The sequence below is a fragment of the Lithobates pipiens genome, unplaced genomic scaffold (genome assembly GCF_037356315.1).
Source record: "Lithobates pipiens isolate NorthernLeopardFrog02 unplaced genomic scaffold, aLitPip1_a1.2 Scaffold_19, whole genome shotgun sequence".
Classification (NCBI taxonomy): domain Eukaryota; kingdom Metazoa; phylum Chordata; class Amphibia; order Anura; family Ranidae; genus Lithobates; species Lithobates pipiens.
In genome coordinates, this window is record NW_027507764.1 from 418,751,806 (window position 1) to 418,770,180 (window position 18,375).

The window sequence follows — 18,375 nt, forward strand, 5'->3', positions numbered from 1 at the left end:
AGTTCGTAGGGGCTTCGTGTTGGGGTTCTTACTTTGACACAAGCCCGGTCCATGAACAGGGAGGGGAGGCATTTGTGGACCAAGAATTGGTTGCGCCAGCGTGACCAGTTCTCACACCTGCCTTTTGCTCCGTGAGATCCGCGAGAATAATCCTGATCATTTCAGGAATTATCTCCGGATGACGGACCCCGTTTTTCACCGTCTGCTGGCTTTGCTGACCCCTTATATCACCAGGCAGGATACCTGCATGTGGCAAGCCATCACTCCGGAGCAGAGGCTCATCGCCACGTTGGGCTACTTGGCGACAGGGAGAAGCCTTCAGGACCTCAAGTTCTCTACAGGCATCTCCCCCCAGGCTCTGGGGATCATTATTCCAGAGATCTGTTCTGCCATCATTCAGGTCCTGCAGAAGGACTATATGAAGCTAAGTTTTATCCTTAAACATCACATTCTATGTATTTCATGATTGCTAATGTCTTGCATTTCTTTCCTCATTCCCTAATTACCATCATTGCAATATGCTCTAATTCATATGCTCTGCCCCTTTGTCCTCAGGCATATTTGCCTCACTAACTTCCCCACCATGCTCTTCTTGGGCCATAAAACTACAGTCTAGTCACTTAACAATGCTTTTTGTCAGCTCCATAGTATTGCTTTCCCCTAAACACCCCCTAAAATGTCTACAAATGTGATGTGTGTGCTTCAATTCATGCAAAGTGGCCTTTTTTTAATTTTTGGGGTTGTTCCAAACTCATTAGGAACCCCCCTCCCCCCAACTGCTAGCTCAGCTGATAGCAATCCTCTATCTGATGACTTGACCAAACCCAATACACACTATACCTACCTTTTTGATGCTCACATTTATGGACAAATTCACCAAAGCATGTAGTGTAAGGGCCTGCCTCAATACTTTCAAATGGAATTTTTTTTTAACACATTAATTTTCTTGCTATGTAATAGCAGAATGTCAAAATGTGCTTCCATTTTGTTTTCATTTTGTTATTATGACACTTCTTAACTGTCCCGTGGGCTGCCAATAGTGTAAGTAAGGAGGGGCTTCACAAAGTATCACACATTATTTAGGCATTCAGCTCTCAATCAAGTGGAGATGGTTACCTGTCCTAAACATCCCCCCTCATTTTTTAGCAAGGGCTAAAAAATATGGGTGGGGGGGTGGGGGGGGGGGGTGATGACTCTCATAAGGGGACCTTATACTTTAGGCTTTAAATACTCACTTCCCAAAATGTGGGTGTCTAATCTGCTTGCAATGTTGATTTGTCAAATTACTAATTTTTGTTCTTGTTTCACTACACAGTGTCCTTCAACGCCACTGGAATGGCAGACTGTGGCCTCACACTTTGCCAGTTTTTTTCAAGTTGTGCCTTTTTCACCAACAGTGCAAACCCAAGTTCAGAGCGAGATGAGGGGACAGTCTCTTCTTCAGACAATGTTATTATGTTGTGGGTCTGCTACACACACACCTTCTTTTTGTAACTAATGTATGTAGTGCATTACTGACCAAAATCGTGCTAATTTTCAGCACCATAGCAGGAAAATGGCATGATTGTCCAAATTTACACCTCACTCTAGGTGTTTTTTACTAAAGGCACATCCACTATGCACTACAAGTGCACTGCAAAAGTACACCTGAAACTGCACTTGGAGTGCAAAGTGGAGTTGCCTTTAGTAAATCACACTCCTTCTCAGCACAAACTAAAATTTGACTACAAATACATTTTAATGCGCAATGAAAAAGGAAGCCACACATTGTTGATAATTAAACTTTTTAATACAAGCACATTCACATGTGCGTTTCGAAAAGGTTTTTACAACAAACCAAGAGATTGTGTGTATCCAAAACAGAGTTTAATCAGAATTTTGTTTCTTGTTGTTTTTGTGTAAACAGGCATGTATTAAACCGTAAAATACTGAACAGAGGAACTTACAAAGTTCAACTTTGAAAAGTTAAGACAATATCAGACCTGAGTATGTACAAACTGGGCTGATATTGCCTTCATCACATGGGGTGTCACCCCTGAAAAATCAAAATTTGGAAGATGCACACAGTGTGTCAACATGTGCTATCTCCCATCATGGGGGATCAATGTACATGCTTTGGGGCTGCAACCCCATTCATCTCAGACAATTTCCACAAAATATGTACATTGATCCCCCATTCCAAATTTGGAATTTTGATAAATACAACATTTTGTTTTTAAAATAGCAAAAATAAAACCCTGTCTAGTTTTTGTTGTTTCACACTCTCCCCAAAACATCAATGATGTTCTTCATTTTATTTTTTACATCATTGATGTTTTGTTGGATAATTTCCAAATCACGATTGCACCCCATTATCTCCCCGATCAAGATCTGGGCACTTTCACTGGTAAAACGGGAATCTTCTTCCACATCACCTAGAAAACAAAGCAAAAAAACACACCATGTAATAAAAATATGGTGATATACATTGCTCAGCTTACCGGAAGCTGTGTTCTCCGACACTCACCTGTTGTGGTGACAATTTGTCCAACCTCCACGATCTCTCCTTCCTCCTCCTCCTCCTCCTCCTCCTGCTCCTCTGTTTTTGCTTTTGGATATTGCCCTTCTTTGGGAGGGGTGTGGTCCCTGGTGTCCTCATACTTGCCGAGTCTTCTCTCCCCTATGAGAATGTAAACAAAGAATAATTAGCACACAGAGGGCAGAAATAGGAATCTGAAACATTGCTTGGAAGTGTACAATTGTGTTTTTGGGCCGAGTTACAAGGTGAGAACATTATTGGGTACACTTTGTTAAGCTGGAATACTACCCTGCAGAACAATGTTTCTTAGGAACGAACGGAACCATGAACTTGAAAGTGACCATTTTAAAATGCACAACATGAAATCAAAGCACATGGAGCAGTATGCAAGCAAGAATAATCATATGAACACACGACAACTACTTACTTTTTTTAAGAACACGCTTGATCCTTAGGTACTGCTCGTGCTCCCTCAGTTTTAGGTCTGACCAGCGTTTTCTCAGTTGATCCTTGGATCGGTGTACCCCAAAATTCTTATGAAGACTCTTCACAACTTTATTCATGATCTTGGCCTTTCTGATATTTGGGTTTGGGTAAGGTCCATACTTCCCATCATAGTCGGTCCTGTTCAATATGTCGACCATCTCCAACATCTCTCCAAAAGACATATTTGAGGCCTTAAATTTTGTCTTCCTGGATCGGGACGTTTCAGGCTCCGGGCTTTCCTCACCCTCCTCCTCGTTAGTGGAACTATTATTAGTGCGCACCTGCGTTCTCTCCGCCATGTTCTCTCCCCACTGCGCCAGAAGCGAAGGGGCGGGAAATAGTCTAGAAAGAACGTCAGGGGCAGGCGGAGTTTCAGGCATGCACACTGGATATAAAGCGCAACATGCGTGTATCGTCCGTACGTTCTGGGAAGAGAGTGAGGCGCGGACGTGACGAACGTGCAAACAAAGGTAAAATTTTTAACTTGGTGCTTCACTAGACTAGACTGCTTCTATCTAGGCCGATGTTGGGACAAGATTAGGAGGGTTTTTAATGGCATTATTAGTATTTGAGGGTTTGTCTTGTGTTGTGTCTTGCAGACAATATGAATCCATTCCAAAATGAAAATTTTATGGGGCTATTCCTAGAACTCTACAAGGAAATGCCCTGCCTGTGGCAGTTCCACAACGAGTTTTTTGCCGACATAACAAAGAGGAACGCAGCGCTGGAGAAACTGCTTTCTTTGGTGTGGATCATGGTCCCCACAGCAGACATGGCCTATCTGAATAGGAGAATTGGGGCCATGAGGATTACATATTTCAGGGAGAGAATGAAGCACCTGGAGTCCTTGAGAGCAGGAGATACAGATGCCGTTTATTACCCCAGGATGGTTCACTTTGACAGGCTGCATTTTCTGGTAGACCAAGGGGTACCCAGGCCACCACTCAGGCCACCACTCTCCAGTCTTCCTTCAAGGCATCCTTCACCCCCAGCTGAGGCTTCCAACGTCCAACCTGGGCCTTCCAGGCAGCAACATGTGGTGGGGCCCAGCTTGAGACAGGTATTGCATTGTTGAACATATTTCTTGTGTTACATTTATTGATGTTAACTAGATGTTCTTATTGATCAGTAAGTTGTGATTTATCAAAGTGGTTTACATCTCAAGAGACAGTAGTGACCAAAAATGATTGGGAAGGGAAAGAAAAATGCTGGTCTCAGAATGATAGTCTGTTCTATTTGGTAACATTCAATTATCAAAAGCCAGGAGCACAAAATGGTGTGATTGATGATCAAAAAACTAAAACTATGTCAACTTTTCATACACAGGAAGACCTCAGTCGGGGGGAGGCTGTGGCAAGTGGCAGCCAGGAGGTCGACCAATGCCCTCCTTCTCCTCATGCCCCAACTACAGGAGCCCAGCCACAGCCTGGAAGGATGCCTGGTGGGAAGTGCCCAAGGAAGACGAGAGAGTGATGGCCTGGGTTCAGTCTAGTCTGCCAGAAGATGCAGCCTCTTGAAGATCCACATCCTGGGGACATAAATGGCACCTGAATTTCCTGTTCTCTAGGACTTCGGGACCAGACTTCTATCCCTGAGATATGTACTCCTCAGGGAACCAATTTTTTCTATTCTAATTTGTTCATGTCTGCCGTGGGGGCCAAAGGCTGCACCAAAGTAAGAAGTTTCTCCAGCCTGCGTTCCTATTTTTATTTTATAGTGACCAAAATAAAGGTTTTTTTTGTTTGATGAAATACTTGTGTAATGTGTTTTCCTTCCAAAAGGCCAGTTTATTTGTGAGCAGGCAGGTACATTTCAAAAATACAAAGTGAAATGAATAACAAGGGGTACCAACACTAAACAACCTCCTGTAGATTAAAAAAGATAAACCAAAGATAAAAAATAAAATAATGTTGTTGTGGTAAGTTTACACACAAAAAACACCCCAAAAAAAGGAGAAATGAGCAAACTGTCTTTAAAGGAGATTTTTAGGAATTAAAAAAAAAAACATCCAAAAAAGAATAAACAAAATCTAAAATTGTGTAGATGTGACGCAAACTAAAATTGTATTGCTGAAATGGTTAAAAAAGAGTAATGAAATACATTCGGGAGAAGTGTGTGTGACTATGAGCATCAAAAGAAGTTCGTTCTTGCAGCATTGTAAAGAACAAGAGAATGCGCTTGATGAAAGAATTTTTAACATTGCAGCGTGACGAATGTGCTATATCGCTTACGAGCAGTAGTTTTACCTGAACAAGCGCTTCCGTGTCGGAATTTGAATGTGAGCATGCGTGGTACCTTGTCCATCGGAGTAGGCTACACATGATCGGAGTATGTCCGAACGGACCAGTTTGTCGGAAAATATTTCCAGCAAGTTGGAAAATTTGGTCCGACGGATATTCCGACGGAATCAGTCCGATGCATACCATACACAGTTGGATTATCCGACAACACGGTTCGATAGGACACATTCCGATGGATTCTCCGACCGTGTGTACAAGGGCTAACAGGTCGTCACTTTGTGGACTATATACCACCAACCGCAAAAAAGGCAGCACCTACCAGAATGTGTGGGGTTTGCTGCTCAAAGAGAAATAGCAGTGGAAAAAAGTCCGAAAAAAAAGCCGGTTCTATTGTCCGGATTGTGATGTTGGACTGTGTGCTGTACCTTGTTTCAAAATCTATCACACTCAGGATGTTTATTGAATTTTCTTTGTTTGACAAATTTCATTATTTCGCATTACATTATTGAATAAAATTATATTATTTATCAGACTATAATTCATGATTTTGTGTTTCAAACTTTATCACATCTGGGATGTCTACTAGAGTCTTGTTTGGTCAGGTTTTAGTAAGTAATTACTAAGAATTGCAGGCCTATAATACATAACACCAAATTTCCATGCAAAAGAATTGTACCGCTTTTGGTATAAAATTCCTGACAGAATCATACCGCCAGGGAGGTTAAGGGGAACGCCAATTTTTTTTTTTTTTAATGGTGAGGGGTCCCCCTGACATCCATACCAGACCCCTAAGTCTGGTATGGATTTTGAGGGGAACCCCATGCTAAAATGTATTTAAAAATGGCCTGGGGTCCCTCCCATAATCCATACCAGACCTTTTCCAAGCATGCAGCCTCGCAGACCAGGAAAGGTTGGAATGAGCGAGCACCCCCCCCCCCCCAAACCATACCAATCCACATGCCCTCAACATGGATGCTTTGAGGTGGGGGGTGCTTTGCCAAGAACAGTGAAGAAAGTAAAATAAGGGTTTGCAAAAAAAAAAGTTTGTATTTCATGTACAGTATGTTTAACTCTATTTTGCATTACATTTCTCCGGTTTATAAAATATATGCAATAGCACCTTTTTTCTGCTTCCAGGCTTCTGTTTTGTGTTCAAAAAATTCCAGATGCCTTGCTAGAGGTACATTGCTCTGTTTTCTGTGGAATGATATACAGCAAAGTAAGGATTTGTGATAAAATTACCTTTCAGCTTCTTGCCTAGGGCACCATATTCTAATGCTGGGGACATGGGTGCAGTTTGATGGTGTTTCAAACAGAGCAGAAATGTTGTTAGTCCAAATATGTATGTTATATGCCTCCTAGAAAAGCAGAATAAAAAAAAACTTTGAGGGATTGATTATAATATTATTATGTACAGTATGTTATTTTATTATAACCTTATTATTACTGTTATTTTTCCATTTAGGTCTGGTTTATTACTACTACAACTTATTCTGTACATTTTCTTTAATCAGTTAATCAGTTATCATCCCATACAGTAGCTGTTTCAGGCATTCACAGTAAAGTATTCCTGTTTGTATCATTAGTCCTACATGATACCTCAGTAATAAATGCAAATGTCAGAATTAAAGTGACCTTGTATTCTGACATTTATAAACAATATAAACAATATTTTACTATATACAGTATAGTTTATACTGTAGTCTGTATTGGTTGCAGTGGAATACATTGTTCCCTCTAGTGGCTAGTCTGTGGATCCCTGTTTTTTTTTTTTTTTAGATCAGTACAATCAGTGCATAGCACAGCCTTCTGAAAACAGAAGGCATTGGCTTGTCTCATTCCGTCACATATCCCCAAAATACGTGGATTATTCTTCATTTCAGGACATTGGGAGGAACCATACAAAGCATTCCTTTACATCCGAAAGAGCCAACTGCGCACCATGTAGTGCACAGTGAAAATATAGTCTAATATTAACCACTTCAGCCCCGGAAGGATTTGCTCCCTTCCTGACCAGGCCATTTTTTGCGATATGGCACTATGTCGCTTTAACTGACAATTGCACGGTCGTGTGACGTTGTACCCAAACAAAATGTATCCACTTTTTTCTCCCACAAACAGAACTTTCTTTTGGTGGTATTTGATCAGCTCTGTGGTTTTTATTTTTTGCGCTATAAACAAAAAAAGAGAATAAAAAAAAACACAATATTTTGTACTTTTGCTAAAATAAATATCCCAATTAATTTTTTTTAAAAACAAATTCTTTCCTCAGTTTAGGCCAACATGTATTCTTCTACATATTTTTGGTAAAAAAAAAAAAAAATTGCAATAAGCGTATATTGATTGGTCTGCACAAAAGTTATAGCGTCTACAAAATAGGGGATAGATTTATGTAATTTTAATTATTATAATTATTTTACTAGTAATGGCAGCGATCTGCAATTTTTATCAGGACTGCTACATTGCAGCGGGCAGATTGGACACTTTTGACACTATTTTGGGGTGATGATGATGATGGGGTGATGATGATGTCCCATAGGATGAAACGCGTTGGAAAGGATTGCTGAGGCCACTGTTACTGCCTCCTTGTACAGCGCTTGATTTTTCATCACAAATGTTATTCCTTTTATAATAAAAAAGCTGGATTTTTAATAGAATTACGCTATGTGCTCTTTTATTCTTTTTCCGCCTTGGCAATTAAATCTTTAACCCCCCTGATGGTCTTCCCGAGTCTGGCTCGGGGTGGAATTTTTGTACCATTAGCGGTAACCCCGAGCCAGACTCGGGACCGCATCGCTGGATCCAGGAGGAGGTTTACTTACCTTCTCCCTCGGATCCAGCGTTGTCTCCCCACTGTACGAGCAAGCCGTGCCTCGCTCAATCTATCACGGAGCCGATCTCCGTGCCCTGCGAGCGTTGCGACGCACAGGGACGGAGATCGGCGCCAAATTCAAAAAGTGAAACAGACAGTATACATACAGTATAATGTAATCTTACAGATTACATTGCTGTATGTAAATATTTCACATACCCTTTGTCCCTAGTGGTCTGTCCAGTGCCCTGCATGCAGTTTTATATAATAAAAACTGTTCTTTATGCCTGGAAACTGGAGATTGTCCATAGCAACCAAACTGTTATTTTACATCAAAAATGGTTTTAGACTAGCTAGAAAACAGCGATAATAAATTGTAATCACTTGCAGAATTGAGCGATAGTGATTTGTGGGGAGATCCGTCATCAAATACTGAAAAGTAATGACAGTGACAATTCTGCAACTGAGCAAATTTCAGTGTTTTTGATTTGATTACATTATTGAATAATTTTTATTATTGTTATATTATTATTTGGTACAATTATTTATAGTTATTTATTATATTATAATTTATGATTTCATTTTTCAAACTTTATCATACCCGGGATGTCTGCTAGACTCTGGTTTGGACAGATTTAAGAGAGTTATTCCTAAGAATTACAGGACTACAATATAAAATGCCAAATTTTCATGCAAAATAATGGTACCGCTTTTAGCACCTAAAATCCGAAATAATCGTACCGCCAGGGAGGTTAATACATGCTATTCTGAGCTCTGTAAGGGATTTCTGGAGTCTGTTGCTGTGGAACGTTGTCATTATCTAACTCGATTGACCCAGTGCGTACATGCCCATCTGTGTCCAATCGTTCCGGTAAGTCTCTTTATATCTTTATTTATATATCTACGGTGGAGGATAATTAACTATTTTTCACCCATTGAACAACACTTGTCAGAATATACAATTTTTTCACCGGTTCATTCACTATTTCGGTCTTCTTTCTGGAGTTACTCTGGACTTTATTTGCTCATAGGATTTGGGACTTTTTCAATTCAATTTCTCTTTGACACTTTTTTGTTGATTCATGATTGTCACATTACTATTTGTAACACAAGTTTTGATCGTATTTTTATTCAATTTTGTTGGTCACTATTGATATGTGATTCTATATGAGCGCTGCACTTGTTTACTTTCACTACATTTTGCAACATTGATCCTTTGCCGTGCTGGCTGCTTGTGCACAACTTAAAGGGACAGCGCGATATATTTTGTATATATTGGAAATATAATCATGCCAGTGGGCAAGAATTTTTTATAAAGATGGTGGAGAATAAAAAAAATTTCCTCTGTGTTATGTGAATGCTGGTCCTTTAAATCCCAACTCCAGACAATTACAAAATTATCCCTTGCAGTGGGGCTGCACCTGCACTGTGAGGGTTATTTTCTAGTTGAGGTCTAGGGGAACAATAAAGGAAGATTTACTTGTCTAACCTTCCAATCCTTCCCAATGCTAGACTGGTTCCTGCAGCTTCTTCTCCCCCATACTCCAGAGGTTTAGGATCTTGACATAATCGGGACCAAAACAGGGTCCATATTTCTGCATTGGACTTGATGATGCCAAGGGATGGTTCCCCCACCAGAACACGGTGGTGTGCCATCTGCTGGAGGAGTGGAGGATCAGGTGAGGAAAAGTGTTACCTCTCCCCAAGGCAAACTGAACAATTAACCCTTGCAGTGCCAGCTCAACCCACTTCAAGGGATAATTTGAAATTTTCCTGGATCTGGGCTTTAAAACAATATCCATGTTTAATCATGCTCATGATTACTTTGAACAGCACCATTTGATTAAGGATTGTGCTCTGAGGTATTTTTTAATGATCCTAAACATTCAGCTTTCCACAATTAGCTGGACTGAATCAGATGGGAGAGGAGGATGGGCAGGGCATACCTAAATGCAGCTAAACTTTGAGTCAAAATATGTTTTTGGAGCTGGTACCTTCTTAGACCCCTTTCACACTGAGGCTGCATTCATGGTAAAGCGATGCTCATTTTAGCGGCACTTTACTGCTGTTTAAGCAAAGCTTTTGTGCCAATTTTCAGCAATTAGCGGGGAGCTTTTAACCCCAAATAAGGGGCTAAAAACTCCAGTTTTGCGGCGCTTTGAAAGCGCTGCCCATTCATTCCAATGACAGGGGAGTTTTGGGAGTGTTGTATACAGTGCTCCTTGCAGGACTTTTTTTCCTGTCCCGCAAGCACACTGTCCCCGTGTGAAAAGACACACTGCAATGAATGAGAGGCGGTTTTCAGGCGCTTAGCAGAGGCTATTTCTAGTGCTTGCGAGCCTGAATGTTGCCCCAGTGTGAAAGGGGTCTTAGGGCTAGTTTACACTTGCTTCAAAACAAGGTTTTGGACATGCTTTGTTAAAGCTCTCTGAATGCCAGTCAAAGCCCCTGTCACTAAATAAAATGGTTAGCTTACAGTCCTGTTTACACCTTGCTTTTGCTTGGTGCTTCGATGAGGCTTTGATGAAGTTTCAGTGGGGCTTCCATTAGGCTTTGGTGGAGCTTTTGATGGGGGTTCAATGAGCATTTGGTGGAGCTTTGATGGGGCTTCGGGGGCACTTCGGTGAGGCTTTTTAGGGCTTCGATGTGGCTTTAGTGGGGCTTCAATGGTGCTTTAAGTGCCCTTTGCCATAGACTTCTATGGAGACTTTGAAGACTCTTTGAAGCACTCGTAAAGCTACATGGGGTATAATTTTTGAAGCAAAACCGTAGAAAAACAAGGCAAAAGCAAGGTGTAAACAGGACTGTAAGCTAACCATTTTCTTTAGTGACAGGGGCTTAGAACGCTAGTCTAGAGCTTTAACAAAGCGTGTCAGAAACCTTGTTTTGAAGCAAGTGTAAACTAGCCGTTAATGTGTGTTGAAGCCAAAGCAAGTGTAAATGAGACCTTATTGTTCTTAGTCCTAATCTGCAAGAGGACAGGCTGGAAGTTAACAGTGTAATGTTTATACTGGCCTGCGCCTGTGATGGCAGCTCAAATTATAGGCAGAGGTAAAATGTTATATTTTCTAGATTGCTTTGTATCTCTGTGGCTATTTAAAAAAACACATGGGTTCAAAAGTATAGGTATCCTTTAAAGACCCAGTATAGTGATAAATAGTGTATTCTGGTAAGGGTGTTCATTTCTGTAAGGATAATATTTAGTATGTGAATTATTTTTTTTTAATTCACAAGCCCTTATTTAGAATTTTCTACACCTTTGCAGGCCAAGCTGTCAAGCAGAAGTGACAGTTATAGGGGATTGGACAACCCATATAACATTGTTTTTTTTTTTTTTTGTTTGCTGTTGCTGCAACTGCTAAATATGTGTTAGCTTTTAAACATTCAGATTTGCAGAATGAGCAATGTTATCACCCTATTGAAGTAGAAATCAACAGAGCTAATGGCAGGCTCAACAGATAATAAAACTATGTTAAGCTAGCCATAGTTGGTTTGAAGTTCCTGCTAAACCAGCTGAGATTTGAACCATCTATGGGCAGGCTGATTGTACCCAAGTCAAACCATCGATCAACCATCATACAACCAGCATGTCAGATTTTTACATACGATTATTGCCAGTGGCTATAGCCACTACCAATATTCACTGTGCTCTCTTGGCAGGGACGGCTCCACATTCCCTGTCGGGAGAACACAGAAACTTTTCAAGGAGAATCGAGGGACCATCTATGGCCAGCCTTACAGGGAAAAGACTGAAAAACATTACATGACATATAATTACTGTTGCAGACTGCAGGATGTATGTAATTTTACCCATAATTCTGCTTTAAATCTACTCATAAAATTTAAGAGTGATCTAATTTACCAAAGAACACACAACATTGGATTTAATATGGATCATTTAAACATGGTACAAAAAGTTACACAGTTTGGGGTACCTTTTTTTTAATATAACCAATCGGTATTTTTTGTTATATTTAGCTGTTAGGCTCACCATACATTAAACATTTTTCTTGTACAATATTACTTTAGATGTATCAAAACCATATAATAAGATGTCAAGCCTAAACACTTTTAGTTTGTATGCAATACTACAGTTGAAGGTAAATCTAAAGGAAATTGAATAAGAAAATTGTGTGTGTGTGTGTGTGTGTGTGTGTGTGTGTGTGTGTGTGTGTGTGTGTGTGTATATGTAGCACCGGCTCCTGACGAGCATGTGCTATGTTTTTGAAATTTAACATTACACCTGAACTGCAGTTTGGTTTGGGTATAATTATTCCAAATTTTTACCTCAGCATCAGTTTGACTGGACTATAGGGTGTTCAGCCTGGCCATAGGGGGTGCTGTCTCTTCTGGCAGGCATGGAAACACAGTCTGGTTGGGTGCTTTTAAGGTTACTTTCTCTCGGAGACAGCCCAGTGGGAGGGTCACTCTTGCTGTGCTTTCAGGGAGAGGGTACTTAAGATACGGATGTCACATGGTTCGGGGTTCCGGTCCAGAAGTATGTTCTGACTCCATGGTCCTGGTCCTCCTGACCAGCCCCCAGGATTCCTATGGCCTGGGGTGCGGATCCACTCGACTTTATGTCTCGGGGCTGGCTATCCCGAGGCAAGGAAACTAAAGAAAGGATTCAGAGGTGGTCCAGTGCCATCTCAGGTTGTGGAGAGGCCCAGCAACTTCGTAGTTATCCAGGGGAGGACTCTTCAGAACAAGGCCATGTAAGGGTTGGCTTCTTAGCAAGAGCCTGGTAAAGCTGAAGGACCTAAGTGAATCCTATTTCCTGCAGTATCGCCGGACCGGCTGAAAGATACTAGTACCATACAAATGTTCTACATGTATTCAAGATTCCTTGTTCATGTTCTACAACAAAGTCTGTGGCAGAGACTTATTCCTACCTGTTCTACAGCAAAGTCTGTGGCAGAGACTTATTTCTACATGTTCTACAACAGAGTCTGTGGCAGAGACTTATTCCTACATGTTCTACAACAGAGTCTGTGGCAGAGACTTGTTCCTGATTTAGGCAGCCTGTTGGTTGCTAGGCCTTGTAAGAGAGGGACTATCCAACTAGAGTGAACATCCAGCTGTGAATGGCTAGTCTCTGGATTTATTCAAAGGAAGAAAGTTCTTTATTACTGACTTTGATACTAAGAGTACCTGGGCTTTTCACCTAACCCTCTGATCCTCAACTAGAGACTGTCGTCAGTCTCTAAACTATCTGGGCCATCTACCACGGGAACCCCTAGACACAAGGAGTGAGCGAGAGAAGGTAATGGAAAGCCCAATCAAACCAGCAGATCCTTCGCGGGTCAGTGCTACATATATATATATATATATATATATATATATATATATATATATATATATAATTGTATGTATGGCCAGTTTTAGATGTAATGTTGTAATTAGTCTAAAATAAAAAAAAGACAACAATATCAATATCACTTGTGAAAAAGGATGGCGATTCAATGGGTGAGAGAAGAGAATGCTGCACGCCCCAATTAAGGTACACAAATAGAAAAGGTTTCCCTATGGGGTTTTGTATTGCAGCAAAAAATTCAAAGTAAATTGTAAAAATATATTTATTACAAAAGTTGAACATAAAGGGGCATAACTATCTGTTAAAACACGAGCTCTGTGAATCTGTGCTCTATTCACAAAGCTCATGTTTTAACAAATATTTATGCCTCTGTATCTTCAACTTTTGTAATAAATATATTTTTAAAATTTGAATTTTTTGCTGCAATACAAAACCCCATAAGGAATCCTTTTCCATTTTTTGTGTCACAATATCAATAGTATGAAAGTATAGGCAGCTCGGTTTAAACACCTTTAATATAAAAAGCTGTAAAGTGTTACCACAATGTCAGAAGATTGCAATCGGTTCCATTTTTACCACCATTGCACCTCTTGTGGTTAGGTTTAACTGTTTGATGCTGAAACCAGTAGCCTTATCACTATGACTCAATCAATTCATCTGTCAATTAACACTTACAGAATCTGCCTAGTTGTAATTTAGTATGCAGTAAGTTGCTTTGGGATCCAGTGATTTACAGAGTCATTCAATCCTGATCCTTGCAAACTTGTGTCCTCTGATTTGAGTTTAGATTCTATTAAATCATACATTGTATAACATTTAAAAAAAGATTGGTGTATGCTCTGGTTACTGTGCAGGTTACAGTTTTTTTTTACATGGACCAGAGCAGAGAGTGCTGGAAATATTTAAAATTGTTAACTTGTGTATTCCTTTAATGATTTTTGAAAACCTCAATGTGTTGCATAGAGCTATTAATCAGATGTCAATCTTGAGCTGTACTGGGAAAATTGAACAGGTACAGTATATACTTTATAAAACACTTCCAAATGATTGATAGATAGATAGATAGCAAACATTTAAATCTACTGCATGAACATTTTATTTCAAGCATTCATTTTTTTAAACCCAAATCATTATCATGATCATTTTTTTTTAAGCAAATTACATCACGTGACATGCAAAAACCCCTAAAATCCCGAGACAGATGAAACTAGCATCCTTTGAATACCATTAACTCATTAGAACACACATGAACTAGTTTATACAGTCAGCTTTCTAATACTTGTTTATAATAAAGTTATCTCAGTGGATATTATAGTATATGTTATTATACAACTGCCCAAACCTTACTAGTAAAGAGTGAGATAAAAACTTTAACTTTTATGCTACTAACATAGAGCTTATAAAACAGTATACATAACATACTAACATATTTCTTGATGAAAGAGAAGACAGTGAGATGTCCGCTTCAATGCTCTGAAGTGCCCAGGAGTCAACACTACTGCTTATCTGATGACTTGTTAGTTAATCTGTTTAACATATTAGTGATTAGGCACATGTGTCTGGCTTTACTGAACTGCTAATCCTTCTGCTTACCTTAAAGAGAAAAGACATTTGCTTACAAATACAGGCAGGATTCAGCTAAGCATCTCATACTCTCGTTTTGGGCCTGTTGTGCCTTATATTCTTATTTAACATAAAACTAAACCCATTTACTAAAATTGTAGAAAAGCTTTAAAATCCAAAGACATGCTGGTAGGTTGGTTTCCTCTTATCTAAACTGGCCCTAGTATATGTATATATGAATTCGAGTTAGGCTGATCATACATGTTAATTTATTGCTCATTTTAAAGCGTTGCAGGAAATAAATTAGCTTGATTCCCACATCACTACAGACAGTGTTGATGCAGGAATCCCCCCTGTCATTGTCTTCTCCCATGGGGGGGGGGGGAGCCATCCCCGCTGGGAGAAGACAGTGATTGCTGCTAGCAGCAGTTATAGTTCCCACTAGCGATAATGGCATTCTGGTTGTATCCAAGTTGATCGATTGATTCAGCATGCCCATACACGGTTTGAATCTCGGCCGGTTCAGCAGGAACCGTGTATGGCCTGCCTTAGGGACCTTAGATTGTAAGCTTCTTGAGGGCAGGGACTGATGTGAATGCCCAATATATATGTGTATGTGTATATATGTGTAAAGCACTGTGTAAATTGATAGCGCTATATTATTATTATTATACAGGTTTTATATAGCGCCAACAGTTTGCTCAGCGCTTTACAACATGAGGGCAGACATTACAGTTACATTACAATTTGGTACAAGAGGAATCAGAGGGCCCTGCTCGTTAGAGCTTACAATCTAAAAAGAAAACCTAGAATTAATAAATAACATGTTAAAGCTTGACTCTGGCGTAGGCAAAGAGGGACACCTATTGAATAAAGGAGTTCCCCCACTGGCTTTTTAAGCAGCAAAATTATCACAGCTTATTGAGTATATAGAAGGGTCTTTATTAAGAAAGATTAGAAACACTTATTAACATTAAAATATAAGCTCTGGTCATGAGGCAAAAATACATAAACCATAATACAGCGATGTGAACATGAATATGTAGTATTGCATTACAATGATAGCCATGCTAGAGGTTCCAACGTGTTTCGACCTATTCGGTCATGGTTTTCTTCTGGGGGACAGATTGCTTTAGAATAAATGCATTCAAATTTTGACTTTTCAAAATAAAATTTTTTTGTGCCCCCGCGGGGAGGGAGGAAACGAGAAGGGTAGGCACCAATACACCACTTCCTAGCTGTTAATAGTATATCAAAGGGAAGTCGCATTAGTAAAATGTTTTAAAATTTCAAAAATATTCTATATATGTATTCTTGTACAGTTAAAAAATAAATAGATGCACTTGTTTTTGTTGGTGTGCCAAAAGGGGATATTGAAATGATAATGAATGATAAACAGTATATAATTCCTATATCATAATGTGTAACTGTTCATGTGCATTGCATAGAATATTATAAATGTAGTGAAAAACATCCAAAATAAAATAAAAAACATTGACCAGGCTTGTAGCGAGCTAACTCCGAGCAAGGTGTAGTGAGGAGGAATAAGCTCACTATGAGCCTTAATGTTACTATACGCTTGATATATCCATGCTCATTTGAGTGTTTGCATTAATGGTATTTTTTAGAACACTTTTTTAAGCAATATTGCGCAATGTCTGTTATCCTTTATCTTTGAGACTCAACACTTCCGGAGAAGCTGAAGGTTCATGAAAAACCACATTCTGAAGTCAATCTGATCGCTATATGTATGTGGAAATTAAGTGACATTTTTTGCCTTGCTTGAAAGGTGAGCCAACATTTCACATTATAGGTGGAGGTGAACAATTAATTATTCATTTAGTAACAACAAGGTCTGGGGAATGCCCAGGGAAAAACCAAAGCCTACTTACCACCAGCTCGCAGACAACCAAATTAACCTGTCTAACAGTATGCGTTAAAAACAGGGGTTTAGTCCGCACGCATTTGCAAACGCATGCGTGAGCCACAGAGCCACGTCAAGGCACCCCGGTATCTGTGGTCCTAACACTAACATGGTGTCCCCGCAGTGGAGGCACATGCATTCTGATGGTTAGATGAGGGCAGGTGGACTGAAGGGGAGCCACCCCTCCTTAAAGGTACAGGAACACACCAAACACCCAGCAAGAGCACAATGGCAGCAAAGGTGTTGGTGCACTGCTGGACCAATGCAAATACTACCGTGTTATCAAGAACTTGCCCACCGCCCTCATCTATAGCTGGCTATCGCAGTAAGTGGCTTTGGAAGGCTAAACAACAGGTAACAACAAGGTCTGGGGAATGCCCAGGGAAAAACCAAAGCCTACTTACCACCAGCTCGCAGACAACCAAATTAACCTGTCTAACAGTATGCGTTAAAAACAGGGGTTTAGTCCGCACGCATTTGCAAACGCATGCGTGAGCCACAGAGCCACGTCAAGGCACCCCGGTATCTGTGGTCCTAACACTAACATGGTGTCCCCGCAGTGGAGGCACATGCATTCTGATGGTTAGATGAGGGCAGGTGGACTGAAGGGGAGCCACCCCTCCTTAAAGGTACAGGAACACACCAAACACCCAGCAAGAGCACAATGGCAGCAAAGGTGTTGGTGCACTGCTGGACCAATGCAAACACTACCGTGTTATCAAGAACTTGCCCACCGCCCTCATCTATAGCTGGCTATCGCAGTAAGTGGCTTTGGAAGGCTAAACAACAGGTAACAACAAGGTCTGGGGAATGCCCAGGGAAAAACCAAAGCCTACTTACCACCAGCTCGCAGACAACCAAATTAACCTGTCTAACAGTATGCGTTAAAAACAGGGGTTTAGTCCGCACGCATTTGCAAACGCATGCGTGAGCCACAGAGCCACGTCAAGGCACCCCGGTATCTGTGGTCCTAACACTAACATGGTGTCCCCGCAGTGGAGGCACATGCATTCTGATGGTTAGATGAGGGCAGGTGGACTGAAGGGGAGCCACCCCTCCTTAAAGGTACAGGAACACACCAAACACCCAGCAAGAGCACAATGGCAGCAAAGGTGTTGGTGCACTGCTGGACCAATGCAAACACTACCGTGTTATCAAGAACTTGCCCACCGCCCTCATCTATAGCTGGCTATCGCAGTGCTTTAGAATAAATGCATTCAAATTTTGACTTTTCAAAATAAAATTTTTTGTGCCCCCGCGGGGAGGGAGGAAACGAGAAGGGTAGGCACCAATACACCACTTCCTAGCTGTTAATAGTATATCAAAGGGAAGTCGCATTAGTAAAATGTTTTAAAATTTCAAAAATATTCTATATATGTATTCTTGTACAGTTAAAAAATAAATAGATGCACTTGTTTTTGTTGGTGTGCCAAAAGGGGATATTGAAATGATAATGAATGATAAACGGTATATAATTCCTATATCATAATGTGTAACTGTTCATGTGCATTGCATAGA

General features: G+C 40.3%; 1 protein-coding gene across 1 annotated transcript in view; it reads right to left on the minus strand.

Moving 5' to 3' along the window:
• The window catches only part of CLUL1 (clusterin like 1), a 49,339-nt gene extending 34,454 nt beyond the window's left edge, over window positions 1-14,885 (minus strand). The window contains exons 1-2 of the mRNA XM_077492545.1: window positions 14,797-14,885; window positions 6,487-6,602 (exon numbers count right to left, since the gene is read on the minus strand). Coding sequence (XP_077348671.1) covers window positions 6,487-6,602; window positions 14,797-14,798 — 118 coding nt within the window. The 5' untranslated portion in view covers window positions 14,799-14,885. The remainder of the gene's footprint in view (window positions 1-6,486; window positions 6,603-14,796) is intronic.
• Window positions 14,886-18,375: the final 3,490 nt, after the last annotated feature.